This window comes from Mastacembelus armatus, chromosome 13 (assembly GCF_900324485.2).
Source record: "Mastacembelus armatus chromosome 13, fMasArm1.2, whole genome shotgun sequence".
In the NCBI taxonomy this organism is placed as follows: Eukaryota; Metazoa; Chordata; class Actinopteri; order Synbranchiformes; family Mastacembelidae; genus Mastacembelus; species Mastacembelus armatus.
This window is the reverse complement of record NC_046645.1, coordinates 25,131,939-25,146,115: the sequence shown is the minus strand read 5'-3', so window position 1 is coordinate 25,146,115 and position 14,177 is coordinate 25,131,939. Positions and strand designations below refer to the sequence as shown.

The 14,177-nt window shown below is 41.1% G+C and overlaps 1 protein-coding gene across 1 annotated transcript; it reads right to left on the bottom strand.

Annotated features, from left to right (window-relative positions):
• Positions 1 to 4,476: 4,476 nt before the first annotated feature.
• On the bottom strand, positions 4,477 to 5,424 carry LOC113135021 (olfactory receptor 52E4-like). The gene has a single exon (XM_026314660.1). The coding sequence runs from the start codon at positions 5,422 to 5,424 to the stop codon at positions 4,477 to 4,479; it is 948 nt and encodes a 315-aa protein (XP_026170445.1).
• Between the last annotated feature and the right edge of the window lie 8,753 nt (positions 5,425 to 14,177).

Here is a 14,177-nt window from a genome sequence, read left to right as displayed (position 1 = left end):
CCTGTATTCCTCTTAAACACTTTTCGTCCAGGGCTTTAGTTCAGTCGGCCTGAAAACACGAAGAGACCAAAGTATTTCTAATAGTCTTGTCAACGAAAGAGAATCTCAAAATTCAAACCACTGGACTGGAGCCTGCTGCCAACACCTGATTAACAAATATTTACATATTGACAGCTAACAACTAACTAATTCAGGAAGTCGCTTTCACTTCTAGATCTCAGTTTTACATTTTCCTGCAAATGTTCCTGAGGGGAGATCTGTACAATCTGTACACCACAAAAAATGTTCTAATCCCTGACTGTTGATTCACACGTCATTTATAAAGAGCTGGACCAGTCACAGAATCATAACACGAACAAACACAGTGACAACACTGAATAAATAAAGCACAAATTTTAACGATAAATGCATAACAAAATGTTTATCAACTAAGAAACTGATACTTTTTATCAGTTGTGTTCAAGCTCTGGAAAAACAGATTTATTAACAGGTAATTTGGTAATAATCACATATTGATAATATTATGGATTATTGAAGTTAGGAAGTTATATTGCTGCTGTTCCCTAATTACCTGCTCTGTTACAGAGTCATAGAAACATATTTTATACAAAGGTAAAAACTTTGAATTTGTTGAAATCCCTCCTGTTTTACCACGAGTAAAGGGACTTCAGTTATTCAGTTTTCGTTGATAACTCCACTCTGCAGTTTGTCTTTATATTAACATCCCAAAACACAACAACAATTATGACGATTTTCACTTGGTCTAAGTCAAAGACACATTCAGGAATGTATGAAGTGACATTCTGAAGATGGAGAAATTTCTTTTATATTCAGATGTTTTTTACATTTAAACTTTCCAAAGCCAGAAACATGCAGTGTGGAGCTGCTTTTATCACAAAGTCTCATGTTTATCAAATATCTCAGAACAACTATGTTTTTAGGTTCAACCTCCTAACTTTGTTTGGCCCAAATGTCGGCTGAAACAACAACAGTAATAATAATTTCACTATTATTATTACCATTATTAGTGACCCACTATTGTTAGGTTATTTTTCTGAGTTTGTATTCGGAGTCAAAGGTCAAACAGAGAATAGAGAGGCTAAAGTGTTTTACAGATTGTTAAGTCTCTGTGGAAAATGTGAGATGTTCATTTATAAAAATAACACTAACTGTTCTTGACACCTGGAACTGTGCCCACCAGATAAACACCAACATTTACCACAATACGGAACAGAAAGTACTCAATAACGTCTATGGAAAGAGCAACACATCAAAACCATATATCATAATTACAAATAAACCTCAAGAACAAACCTCACAAAGAGCAGAGGCGGCTCATCACTCCTTGGGCTGTTTGGTTTCACAGTGAAGAGAAAGCTGAAAAAACATTGGAGGCATCATACACTGGAAAAATCACAAGATTCAGCCTGTGGGGTGTGATAGTGTAACCTGTTTTACTTCAGCTGCTCTGCTGTTTTGGAAAAATGTCACTATGTAGAGTAAAGCAACAAATCACTATAATCAAAATATAAGACATGCCTGAAATGACTGGAGGTGAAAAAATCAGATATCAGGGCTCAGACATGAAGAGTTAAAGCTGAGCAGCTGCTGAAAGTTCAGCTCTAAATAGAAATCAGCCCGTCTGAGCTGCAGTGTGACGATAATCACCCACCAATTCTCCTCCAACCACCCTCCACCTGTTACCGCAGAGCCACTGACTACGAACTTTAATGTCCTTTGTCTGACACTGCTATTGGTTGAAGGAAGTCCAACATGTTGACCCAATGACAGAGTGCAAATCACAGCGCAACAACATCACACAGCCAAAGTTAGTTCACAATTTGGAAAATGTTTTTTCTTTGCAAACAGTGTTTCTGTGTATTGTAACTCACTGAGCCTTAAACGACTCAGTTAAAATCAAAATGCTGCCTTGTGGCAAAGTGGGAGTTTGTTCAGTTTTCTGAGCAGTTGCTTTGTAATTGTAGGAACCCTCTATAATGTGGATAAAGCTGCCTGTGTTCTCTAAACAACCTAAATCTGTCATTCCCAAACAATGTCTCACAATATGAACTCAGTTTGGACTGAAAACCAAAGATTACACAATGTCAAATTTTATCTGGCACTGACAAAATCTCAATAAATATAATTATAAGAGTATCCACTGATACTGAGTCCCACTCCGATACTTATATTCTCCTGCTTAATACATTGCACAGTGCACACTTCACGTATGCAAAAGTTATTCAGGTTAATCCAGTGTATTATACCTGACACTTGAATAGCTCTGCAATACATTTAGAAATAATTGCCTGCAACCAAATTGTTCATTAAAGGTGCAGTGTGTAATATTTAAAGTGATTTATCTGCAGAAACAGAATATAGTTTTCATAAACATTAATGTGTAAATCACCAGAAAGTACAAACAATTTCATTTTCTTATTCTTAGAATGAGCCTTTTAAATCTACATAAAGAGTGGGTCTCTTTTCACAGGGGCAGCCATGTTGCATCACCATGTTTCTACAGTAGCCCAGAATGGACACTTTTTTTTTTTTTGACAAACTTAAGTAAACAAATTTTTATATGGCTCTTACGACAATTCCACTTAGTGCAGCATTGGTTTTTTGCTTTTTAACAAAATAACCAAATAAAATATTTTGAATAGCTACTTCTACTTAGTGCAGCTGTCATGATCCCGTTTCTGGACACCGCCTGTGTATACTTCAGTTCAGTGTTTGACTTACCTGAGTTATTAAAAGAACTTTGTCTGTATTTTGGGCCGAGCAACTTTATTATACAACATCCGTAACAGCAGCATTGCATTGGTATAATTAGAACACAAAATGTAATCGCAGTCCAACTTCAAAGTGGTGTACTAGCTTAACTTTAACATTCAGAGAGAAGTGCAAATCAAATTCTGCTTAGTCCCGTATTATCGTAAACTGTGATAAGTGAACTCACTGTAGAGTCTTTATATTTTAGGTGTTGTATCAAATTAGTAGAAATGAATGTAGCTCTGTTACTTCCGCCTCGTGAAACACTGGCATTGTGGGTATTACAACATGCTACTTGACAGTTTTTGTTTTCTCATTGAAAACATTTACACACTGGAGACATTTTAGCCGCATCGTGCTGCTAATTTTCTTCTCTGTTTACAACAGCTGCATCAACAGCTGGAGTGAAAAAAACAAGGTCATTCTTAGGTTAAAAAATGCCCCTTTCAGCTCCAAAAACAATTTCTGAGATTGGATCAGGACACCCTTGTGGCCTTAGCAACTAAAACAACATTCACCATGGGGGAACAGCAACTTTAGTCCAGGCTCCCTGCAGGAGTTTTATTATTCACCCTTACGTTATCTTGTTTTACCAAGTGTGTATGGCAGTCTCCCCAACACCTGGTCCAACAGGTTGGCAACTCAACTACTCTATTTAGCTAAATGTCAAACACATACAACAGCAGATTTGACAGTAAGTGATTTTTGGCTAAGGTGTTCAGGTAAAAACTAGGGCTGGGCAAATTAACGTGTTATTATCATGTTAACTCAATTAACACCTCAATAATTTTATCGTGCATTAAGGCTATTTTTATTGTTATTTTTTATTATTTTGAAAGTCCGTTGCTCACTGGCTCTGAATACACATACATGGGTGACAGGAGGGGTGGCATCTTGATCAGTACTGGCTTGGGATGAGCATCATCACGCGTCTCAACCAATGAGAGCATTTGGGGTGGGCGTAAGACTGCTGCAATGCTTGTAGGAACCAGAACAGGACTAGCGCAATGACAAAATGGTATGATCGTGGCTCTGGTAACTTGTTTTTCAATAACAAACAGGATAAAACATCAATGCCCTGGCAGTGGCAAATAGCTTTGGTTTCATGTTTGATTTTATTACATTAAAATTGAAGTTGAGATTTACAAGAAATCTTTTCTTTAACTGCTACTGTGTAAAGGAAATACTGCTGTTAAAAACATTACTTTAAAGTCGTTGCACACCAAATGTTATTGCACTTTTGTTCATATAGCAGTAGTTTTAAAATAAAAGTGCTCTATGCACTACTTTTGAATTCATTACTGAAATTTGCGTTTAACAATGCAATTAATTGCAGGGAAATCATGCGATTAATCACAATAAAAAATTTGAATTGTTGCCCAGCACTAGTAAACACATTTTAACTTACTGTCTACCTTACTCTTGAACAAAATATTTATAATGGACATTTTTATCTACCACGGTAGTTAAGCAATAAAGCATCACCTGGACTCTGGAGTATCCCCCTTCCTACCACACAACCTCTGCCCTGGAGAACCCCTGAAAACAAGTAAATTCTATCTGATAATTTTGAATTCATGTCATGTTTTGGTGCTACCAGCATTTTCCTTTTCGCAGTACTGATTTCAGATCTATATTTCAGTTTCATCATAGAAATGTGTTTCTATACATTATAGACATTTTACTTTACAGATCTGATTAGTCTTAAGAATGGGCAACAGCTCTGATAAAGCGACAGCATGTCAGTGTCTTGATGATGTGCTGTCTGATCTCTGCAGTTCTGATACCATAGATGATCGGGTTGAAAAGGCTTGGAAACATTGGGTACATGGTGCTGAAGAAAACCCGGCTGGCAGCAGGAAGGCCATTTTTGACCCGATAAGACAGGAAAGCGATGAGTGCCACAACCAGGCTGATGCTGATCACCACAATGTGGGTGATGCATGTGTGAAGAGCTTTGGCACCGGTCTTTCCAGACCTCAGCACAGAGCTGAATATGAATATGTAAGAGGCAGCAATAACAATGAAATCTGCTACAGGGATCAGGCACATGGTCATCAAACCCACCAGGTTATTGATGGTGATGCTTCCACAGGCCAGCTCCACCAAGGCCATGTGCTCACAGAAACAGTGGTTTATCACATTTGAAGCACAGAAGGACAACTTTCCTGCCAGACCCACAAACAGTGTGATCATGATGATATTTCTTACCACAAGCGGGATTATGAACTTGAGGAATCTTGGTAGTGACATACATTCATGGTAGTACAGGGGTGTGCAGATGGCGAAGTAACGGTCCAGTGCCATCCACACCAGAAATGTGGACTGAAAAGTTCCAATGATGTGAATGAAGTGCATCTGAACCAGGCAGCCAATCAGAGAGATCCCCCTCCAATTAAACAAGAAGCTCAACAACATGTTGGGGACAAAGATCAGTGGAAGGCTCAGGTCCACGAAGGCTAAGCCAGCCATGAGGATGTACATGGGTGAATGGAGGCTTCTCTGTGAAATGATGATGTACAGCAGCAGTGAGTTGGCCAACAGGGACACAACAAAGATGATGAAGAAAGGGAGGAAGAGGACGGGCCTCAGTGCTCCGAGTTCATTGAAGCCATTGAGGATAAAGTGTTTGTGTGAGGAGACGTTCTCCATCCTGTATTCCTCTTAAACACTCTTCATCCAGGGCTTTAGTTCAGTCGGCCTGAAAAAGAGATTAAAAATGCCTTGTATTTCTACAGAATAGCTGTAGAAGTTATTGTCTTGTTAAAATAAGAGCAGCCCACCACCAACATTCAAAATCAGATTGGTGCCTGCTGCCAACACCTAATTAACAAAATATTGACAAAATCAGCCAACAACTAATCCATCAAGTCACTTTCACGTATATGCTCCAAAGGTCTTGTAAATTTGAATTGGAGGTCTCTGTACAGTATAGAACAGCTCCTGTTCTCTGACTCTGGATGTCATTTGTAAGAAGTAAAGAGCTGGACCAGAACAGAAACACAACACGGACAAACACAATCACAATGTACATAAAGTGAATATGCAATGTTAAATATTTAACAAATGCAATGAGTTGAACAGTATCTGCAGGAGAAATGTCTGACAGACAATGTTATGATCAGGTGACAGTTACATGATTTCATGTAGATTTTAAACTTCAGTTATGTGTTAATGTGACTGTCACACAATGACAAACAGCAGACTGACCTTTTAAAGTCTATTACCCATTTTTAATGAAATCACACTGCCTTACCTTCCCTGTTGTGTTGTCATCACAGCTTGTCATCCTACAAAGACACTGTGAAACAAGGATTACTGGAAACGTAATGTTTCTAAATAAAATTATTTCAATAACTTTACTGTTTTTCTTGATAGATTAGTGCAGTAATTTGCCTTATTTTGTCTATCAATCCTGTCATTTCTGGAACATATAGTAAGATGTGTCAGTTGTGGAGTAGGAGATGTCTTTACACTTACAGGAGGGATTATACATTTGAACTTCTTCAAACCTGAAATGTGTACGGTGAAGAGCGAGATTTGTTCAGTGTGTCTCAAAAAAAGTCATAATTTCATTACTTACGTGTCATTCCAACTTGGTTTAGGGATCCTGCCCTGTTGCTCCTGATGTTTTCACTTTAACAGGAAAAAGGAGGGTTTTCTTCTCTGAATCTAAGGGTTTTTAACAGGCTGCAAGGGCTACTGTTGAAATTGTGAGTTTGAGGTACATAAATAAAAATGACTTGAGAAACCATTCCTACTGGAAACACACTTTTAACATTTACCACTTTTTCTTTCTGGCTGCATCTTCCCTTTCCTTTCTGTAGACCAATTAGTCCTTTTAAAGGTCACAAATATTCACACTTACTGGCAATTTAGAGTCACTAGTCAACATAACCTGCATGTGGACTGTGGGAGGAGAAAACCCACACAGACCCCTGGATCAAACAGCGTTCAAACCCAGAACCCTCACTGCACCACCATGCTGCCGCAACAAATATCAGCCAAAGTAAAATAATATGTCAACAACTGGAAACACTTTCACAAACAGCAGAGATCTCCCCCAGTTCAGAGTAAGACAGACAAACTGACTGCAGATTTTCAGAGGTGCTAACTTTCTGGCTTTCTTTTCTGGACAAATGAGTCAGTTTTACTTTTTGCTGCTGTTGATCCCTGTAGTGTGATGATAAGCGGCTGAAGCTCATTTGTCCATCCCACCTCCACGTACCTCTGCTAAGCCCCTGAATCAGGACTTTAATATCATTCATCTGACGCTGCCATTGGCTGCACAGAAAGACGAGTCAGGTCAAAAATCCCACAGAGCCAGAGAAGTGATGCAACTAAAAAGAACAAAGGATGGAAAACTTTTATACACATCCTCAAATTACTGAACTTATTCCCTCCAACTGATGCAAGTAACAAAATCATTAAAACAGCCTGTTGAAGACGATCACACACACTCAATCTGCGCGAAGACAGAATGGATGGCATATTATTATTATTAATATTGTTATACAGAGCGCGCTGTCAGGGTGATGGTTTAACAGGCAACACATATTAGTCCATAGAGCTGAGGGCTAATTGCCCTTCCTTCAACAAAATAATTCCTATCTGTAACCCCTGGCCTAAGTGGATCAAGGCCAAAAATCTGAATGCACACAGGTTAAGATAAGTGCCATCCAGAGTAAGGACAGTAGTCGTGCAAGTAAGGGTGATTATGGCCAAATATAGTATATATAAATTTAGTACATATATTAGTATATATAGTATATATATTTATAGCAATGATAGCAGTTGTGGTGGAGCCCACGTAATTTGCAGTGAAAGCTCAGCCAGCAAATTTAAAATGTGACGGGCCATTCTTTGACCTACTGTATTTTCTGGACTACAAGTCACACCTGAATATTAGTCACTCTTAGAAAAACGATCTTGTAGAACAGACAGAAAATATATATAAATCACTTTGGTGTATAGGTGGTAGTATTTCTAATAGTACTCATTATAGTCTGAATTAGCCTATGGAGAACATAGGCTAGGCATAACAACAAGTAGAACTGCATTATGAAATTCATTGAAATCTTTTGCCTCTGTCACGCGTCGGTGTGTAGTGCAGACCAGAGAACAAGATGAGAACCCAAGTGCAGACAACAGGGCAAGCTTTTATTCCAAGGCTCAGGCAGTGAAACCAAAATTCTCCGCCGCACGGCGGGCAAGCAGGCAAGGGCAGATACGAGACACTCACACACAGGCACGGTAAACTTAACTCAATGCAGTGCAGTGCAATGCAGTGCAATGATCCAGCGGGGAACAAAGGAAACCAGAGAACTTAAATACTAAACACAAGACAGATGAAAGCAATCTACTAATGATAACAGAAACATAAAGCCACCTGGAACTAAACATAGAACAGAAACAGGAAACTAACCAAAATAAGACGCCAGGCAGGGCTCAAAACCGGAAACCAGGTTCAGATCCTGACAGTACCCCCCCCCCCCCCAAAGGGTCGGCTCCCAGACGGCCCACAAAGTTCCATCACAAAGTTCGGGGTGGGAAGGCGGGAGCAAAGTTCATAACAAGCCCAAACAGGGTTCCGGCGGACGGCCTCTCTGACAGGCGAAGGTCCGGGACCGCTCAGGCGGGCGGCCTCTCTGACAGGCGAAGGTCCGGGACCGCTCAGGCGGGCGGCCTCTCTGACAGGCGAAGGTTCGGGGCCGTTCTGAGGGGCGGCCTCTGGGACTGGCGAAGGTCCAGGGCCGCTCGGGAGGGCGGCCTCTGGGACGGGTGAAGGTCCAGGGCCGCTCGGGAGGGCGGCCTCGCAGACAGGCGTGGGTCCGAAGCCGTTCAGGAGGACGGCCTCGCAGGTGGGCGCCAGTCTCTGAAGCCGTCCACCCGGACAGCCTTGATCTTTGTTCGTCCTGGGGTTTCACCCCCAGAGCCACCTGGAACTCTGCTCTGCCAGAGCCCAGTTATGCACTCAGAGCCCTCTCGCCCACCCTGGATTTTTTTGGTTTTGGCCGTCTGGTATCTGGCCTTGAGGGGGAGGTCCTGTCATGAGTCCCCTTGGGACTTCCTGTCAGAGGACCTTTATTTTGTATTGACTTCCTGTTTTCCCCCTGTTCTGGTCTCTGGCAGCTTTATGTTTGTAATTTGTGTTCATGAGTTTCACCTGTCCCCATTATGTTCACCTGTGGTTAATCACCTTTTGTGTTCCTTGTATTTATACCTCCCCCTTTCCTTTGCTCCCTGGCGAAGCATTGTTATTAGTTGTGGTTGGTTTCAGTGTTAGTTCTACCGTCTCATCTGGTTCCCTAAGTTTGTGTATATTGTTTGCCCTGGAAATCCCAGGAGAGAATAAAGCCTGTGTTGTCCTGCACTTGGGTCCTACCTTCTCTACCGCACCTCCACTCCGATACCGCAGTTCTTGACAGCCTCTGTGTCTCCGCCAACTTTGGGGGAAGATGAAGCAGCGTGTCCCCCTCCTCCTCTCTTGGGTGGCCTGCCTGTCTGTTATTGAGGCTTATTTAATGTGTTAGTATTGTGCTTTATTTTTTAACTTTATTTTTGTTTTGTTTTTTTCCTTTTAGCTATAGTTTATATGATGTGGTATGGAACACAAAGACAAAACATATTCCCACAAGAGATTAATGAAGTATTTCTGATTCTGACTGAAATTCTGAGGAACTAGCAAGAGGAACTAGCGAGAGAGATCATATTTCTCCTATATTAGCTTCTCTTCATTGGCTTCCTGTAAAATACAGAATAGAATTTAAAATCCTTCTTCTCACATACAAATCCTCATAGTACCACATTATCCCAATAGACCACTTCGCTCTCAGCGTGCAGGTCTACTTGTGGTTCCCAGAGTTTCCAGAAGCAGACTGGGAGGCAGAGCCTTTAGTTATCAAGCTCCTCTCCTGTGGAACCAGCTCCCAGTCTGGGTTCAGGAGGCAGACACTCTCTGTACTTTTAAGGCTAGACTTAAAACCTTCCTCTTTGACAAAGCATATAGTTAGGGCTGGCTTCAGGTAACCCTGAACCATCCCTTAGTTATGCTGCTATAGGCCTAGACTGCCCGAGGACCATCGGTGCACTGAGCTCCCCTACCCTAACTTCCCCGCCCCCCCTTTCCCTTCCCCTCCCCTCTCTTCCTCTCCTCCCACCTCATGTATATTCCACCATTGAATGTCACTAACCTTGTGCTCTCTCTCTCCCCTAGTTTGTGCTCTCTCCCTCTCTGTCCTCTCTCTCTCTGTACCTTCTTCAGGTGTCCCTGGTCCTGGAGCTGTATATTGCTGATGTGCAGTTACTGGTCCCACCAACCTGCAGTGTCTATCTGTGGTTTATTGTTGCTGTTTTCTCTCTGCTTTATCCACTCACCCCAACCGGTCGAGGCAGATGGCCGCCCAAACTGAGCCTGGTTCTGCTGGAGGTTTTTTCTTCCGTTAAAGGGAGTTTTTCCTCTCCACTGTCGCCTAGTGCTTGCTCATAAGGGAATTGTTGGGTTTTTAGTTTTTAGTTTTTGTAAAGTGCCTTGAGATGATTTGTATTGTGATTTGGCGCTATACAATTAAAATTGAATGGAATTGAATTGAATGTTTAAACGGTGATGTCCTGTGCTGTAATGAACTAGTGGCAACACACCGAGTCAGAAGAATCTACTGGGGGGCACCCAGCAGAAGAAATGAGTATGTTGTACCCACCTGTTCCTCCAACCCAGAGCTATAAAATCTTAAAAGTCTGCCCAGCAGAGCAGGTGTAGTTTTGGAGAACCTTTAAATACAAATTTACATGAAGACTTGGCCTCAATAGCATGTAAGAATACAGGAGCCATGTAGTGATAAAAAATTCTGTTTTTCCTGTGTTTAAGCAAAAAAAAAAAGTTAAAAAGTTAAAAAGTTAATTAAACCTCCACAGTGCAACAGAAACATGCAAACAACCCTGGGCATATGGCGGGGTCTGAAGGCTGGGGTAACAAGACAGGGGCCCATTGAGTTCCACTGTAGGTTTAAACAATACACAAACAATGATGTACCACTAAACCACTTGGGTCTGTGTGTTGTTGGCAGTCTTTCTGCTACTGTACTACTGTGCTAAATAACAACTACTGTTATTTTGAGGAGAAAATGAATAAAGTAAGCTTAATAATCAATAAAAGACCTGGACCAGACCAGCACCACATTACTTCATTATTTCAATTCATTTCTAACTAACTCACCAATTTCTATAGGTAATTTCATAAATGTTATTTATTTAAAGAGGAGACTTTTTAATAGTTGGAGCTGTAGTGTGATGTAAGGTGGACAGAGTGGGATTTCGTCATGTTTACGGTGTCACTTCACTGTAATGAGCCCCGGTGGAGCTCCTCAGAGGTGTCTGTGTGGACGCTCGGACACTCTGGAGGCTCTAACCAGCTTCAATAACAGGCTAATGAGCACACCCTGTATCACAGGGAATCATGGGTGGACATTGGAGTCGCTATGGTTACTGCTGAAAACAGAGCAGCTCCAGGCCTGTGATTTGAGTTTATTCTCTTGTGTAGTGAGCACAAGAAAGATGATTTGTTTTCAGAAAGAGTTTTGCAGCAGCAGAGACACACACAAACTTTCTTAAAGACTAGAAAATCAAAGTTCATTCACAGGAAACTCAAAAAGTTTAGTTTTTACCACTTTGTATCCTTGTTTATCATCTTTCAAATCAAATGAGATTTTCTTTTTTCCAAACATCATAATCCATCAATTACATTTAACATTATGTTTTCTCAATGTTTTGTGTTTTTTTATGTTTGTGTTAAAATCATAATCAAACTATTAAACTATAAATATAACTATATAACTATAAAAATTTATGCTGTTGTAACACATTGAGTTCAGTGCAGTTCAATTCAGTTTATTTGTATAGCACCAAATCCAAACAAAACACCATCCCAAGACACTCTACATATAGACTCAATGAACCCTCATGACCAGATCTCATCGTGGGCAGTAGGGGGGAAACTAAGAACTTGGCTCTCCTCTATCCACTCATCCAAACTGGTCGAGGAAGATGGCGGCCTTAAACTGAGCCCGGTTCTGCTGGAGGTTTCTTCTGTTAACCTCCTATGACCTGGCGTCCACATACGTGGACATCATATTTTTTGTTATCTGCACTGTAAAACTTCATTTTATGTCATTATCTGTCTTTCACAAAGGTTAAGTGTGATCCAACTGTTCCCACAGACAAGAAGGACATTCCTATTTTGGAGTAGTAATTTTGGAGCATTACAAAAAAACAAAAACAAAAGCAATAACAAAACATAAGCACATTATTTATTGGGTACATCTAACCCCAATAGCTAGAAGAAATCTAAAATGCAAGCCAAACCAAAGCTCGGGTCTTAGGAGATTAAAGGAAGTTTTCCTCCCCACTGTCTGCTGCTGCTTAGGAGGGATTTGTTGGGGTCTTTTTCTAAGTAAAGTTCACTAGATCAAATAAATCAAATAGATTTAAAAAATTGATTGCTAATGCTCTATGAGGACACCAACCTCAATATTAAAAGCCAGCAATTACAACTTCAACATAGTTCTGCATAACCTCTGGCAAACAATTCACTCCTTTGTAAATTCCTTGTGCCAAGATATCTGGTGTAGCACAGCATAAACTAATTCAAAACTATAAACAAAGCAGATAAAATCCTTGAATACCACAGCGGTTCCACTACCTCGTCTACCTATTCTCAGTGTGTTAAAGAATTCAATTGTGGTACAGTCTCAGCAAGCACACGTGGGTCACCAGGGTTCAAGTTTCAATGATACAAATAGGTGTTCACATCACTGAAGAAAAAAAAAGTTTTATGTGCCAGTGATCATGTATTGACAAGATCAGATCAGATCAGGATAGAGGATCAGCATCATGCAGTACCCATAGTGCTCAGCCCAGCATCTGGAGGCTGCTGTAGTTCAACCATGTGTCATTCAATTCCATTCAATTCAATTCAATTTTATTTGTATAGCGCCAAATCACAATACAAATCATCTCAAGGCACTTTACAAAAACTAAAACTAAAAACCCAACAATTCCCTTATGAGCAAGCACTTGGTGACAGTGGAGAGGAAAAACTCCCTTTAACGGAAGAAAAAACCTCCAGCAGAACCGGGCTCAGTTTGGGCGGCCATCTGCCTCGACCGGTTGGGGTGAGTGGATAGAGCAGAGAGAAAAGAACAAATAGACACTGAAGGTTGGTGGGGCCAGTAACTGCACATCAGCGATATACAGCTCCAGGACAGGGGACACCTGCAGAAGGTACAGAGAGAGAGAGAGAGAGAGAGAAGGAGGGAAAGAGCACAAACTAGGGGAGAGAGAGAGCACAAGGTTAGTAACATTCAATGGTGGAATATACATGAGGTGGGAGGAGAGGGAAAGGGAAGGGAGAGGAGGGGAGGGAAGAGTTAGGGTAGGGGAGCTCAGTGCACCGATGGTCCTCGGGCAGTCTAGGCCTATAGCAGCATAACTAAGGGATGGTTCAGGGTTGCCTGAAGCCAGCCCTAACTATACGCTTTGTGAAAGAGGAAGGTTTTAAGTCTAGCCTTAAAAGTACAGAGAGTGTCTGCCTCCTGAACCCAGACTGGGAGCTGGTTCCACAGGAGAGGAGCTTGATAGCTAAAGGCTCTGCCTCCCAGTCTGCTTTTGGAAACTCTGGGAACCACAAGTAGACCTGCACTCTGAGAGCGAAGTGGTCTATTGGGATAATATGGTACTATGAGGTCTGAAGGTATGAAGGAGCTTGATCATGAAGGGATTTGTATGTGAGAAGAAGGATTTTAAATTCTATTCTGTATTTTACAGGGAGCCAATGAAGAGAAGCTAATATAGGAGAAATATGATCTCTCTTGGTAGTTTCTGTCAGGACTCTGGCTGCGGCATTCTGGATTAATTGGAGGCTTTTTATGGAGATACTGGGACATCCAGATAATAATGAGTTACAGTAATCTAGCCTTGAGGTAACAAATGCATGGACTAGTTTTTCTGCATCATTTTGAGACAGGATGTTCCTAATTTTGGAAATGTTGCACAGGTGAAAGAATGCAGTTCTAGAGATTTGTTTTATGTGTGAGTTAAAGGACATGTCCTGGTCAAAAATAACTCCAAGGTCTTTTACAGTAGTGCTGGAGGCCAGGGTTATGCCGTCTAGAATAACTATAATTTTAGAAAAGTTATTCATGTCATGAAAACAGGATGAGGGTAAGAGAGAAATTCAAGGTTCATGGTCCAAGCTGACCACAGGTTCAGTCAAATATTGGGGGACCTGGTGGTGGTAGTCCAATCCAAAGGTGCTTAAAACAAGGTAAGGGTTCACCGGGTTAAAGTCCACTCAGATATCATTTACACCAGGCTACTGTTATGTTGTCTTTAAAATCTATGACCTCTAA